This window comes from Arachis ipaensis, chromosome B06, assembly GCF_000816755.2.
Source record: "Arachis ipaensis cultivar K30076 chromosome B06, Araip1.1, whole genome shotgun sequence".
Taxonomy (NCBI): Eukaryota; Viridiplantae; Streptophyta; class Magnoliopsida; order Fabales; family Fabaceae; genus Arachis; species Arachis ipaensis.
The window spans coordinates 122,412,163-122,413,753 of record NC_029790.2 but is presented as its reverse complement, the minus strand read 5'-3'; the positions used below and the strand labels follow the sequence as shown (position 1 = coordinate 122,413,753).

General features: G+C 33.2%; 1 protein-coding gene across 1 annotated transcript in view; it reads left to right on the top strand.

Annotated features, from left to right (window-relative positions):
• Positions 1,006-1,591, top strand: part of LOC107605064 (cystinosin homolog) — a 4,025-nt gene continuing 3,439 nt past the window's right edge. Inside the window, exons 1-2 of the mRNA XM_016306806.2 lie at positions 1,006-1,203; positions 1,285-1,417. Of these exons, the coding sequence (XP_016162292.1) occupies positions 1,085-1,203; positions 1,285-1,417 (252 nt within the window). The 5' untranslated portion in view covers positions 1,006-1,084. The remainder of the gene's footprint in view (positions 1,204-1,284; positions 1,418-1,591) is intronic.

Genomic DNA, 1,591 nt, shown 5'->3' with positions numbered 1-1,591 from the left:
CCCCCAGCTACGTCACCTAACCCTCACCTTTTCTGTCACTTTGTACGGATTCTGACTTGAGTGTCGGAATCTCTTTTGCAGGTGGCTCCCCCCTCACTACCTTGTCAAGCCGGGAGATTGTGAAGCTCCAGTCCTCTCCCTTCAACGTTCGCCCAAGAGGTCCAACCACGCACAAACGACCTGGATCCAAGTCCCCTGTCTCCCCCGTATACATAGCACCTCCGACCCGTTCAGGAACCGACCCTCCAAACACTATCTTCATGGATTCATGGCAAAAAATATTGATTATAGACTTGTTCGAAGATGTAACTAAAACAAAATGTGACTATTAAATTATGATCAAGGTAAAAATGAAAAAGATAATCATTAATTTATGGTCACAATTTTCTTTAGTTATAGTTATAGTTTTTAAACCTGAACAACCTGGCAAAATGATTGTAGTAATAAGGTTATTTTGAAGATTTTTATTTTTTTAATCTTGTATATATAATTATTGTAATTGGCCTTTGATTTTATATGTTTAAATCAAATGTAAAAAACATTTAAATTATCAATATAAAATTATTTGTATTAATAATTTTATTAAATATTTAATTAAACTAATTCAATCCTGATCTAACTATATTCATTGGTCTATCAATAACTATATTCATTGGTCTGTTTGTATTTAAGAAACTTTTTTCAGCATGAACCTGCCCTCAATAGCGTCTAACTACAACATGAGATTTTGAGTATGTGTATGGTCGAGCCATCCACCGATGAGACACAGTTACGTGATGAATCATTGCAACGAGAAGAAAGCAATTCAATATCATTGTTGAAATGTGTGCATTTTTTTTTCTGTTTTTATTTATCTAAAAATAAATGCAAAGTTTTAATATTACTGATTTTTCCTAATATCAATATTATATATATTATTATTTTATTTAAAAATTTTAATTTAACAAAATTAAAAATTACTAAGTTCTAAGTTTATGAAGGGTCCACGGTCCCACTTATAAATTGAGTTTGAGAAGAAACTTTTGCATAGGAACTGAGAAACCGAAGGAACAGAAGAGAATCAAGAAGAAGAGAGTGAGAAACTATGGCTTCATGGAATTCATTTCCACTGCAAGTCACCTACGAAGCCCTGGGTTGGTTCGCTTTCTTTTCTTGGTCCATAAGCTTCTACCCTCAAGTCATCTTGAATTTTCGCAGGAAGAGGTTCCTCCTTTGACCTTTCCGTTTTTTTATTTTATTTTTTATTTCCATTTATTCTTATATTCATTTTGTGTTGAATTTCAGTGTTGTGGGGCTGAACTTCGATTTCGTGCTGTTGAATCTGACAAAGCACAGTTCCTATCTCATATACAACGCTTCTCTGTACTTCAGCTCTGCTATTCAGAACCAATACTACAAGAAATACGGTTATGGCGAGGTTCGATTTTCCTCTTTTATTCACTAGTCAAAGTAACCTCAATTTGTTTTCACTTTTCTTTGAAATGCACCAAAACTCGTTTAACTGATGTATATTCTAGTCCCCATGCATATCAAAAATGATATCTGCACACGAAATTAGTATTTGTGTATAAATATATATATATATATATAT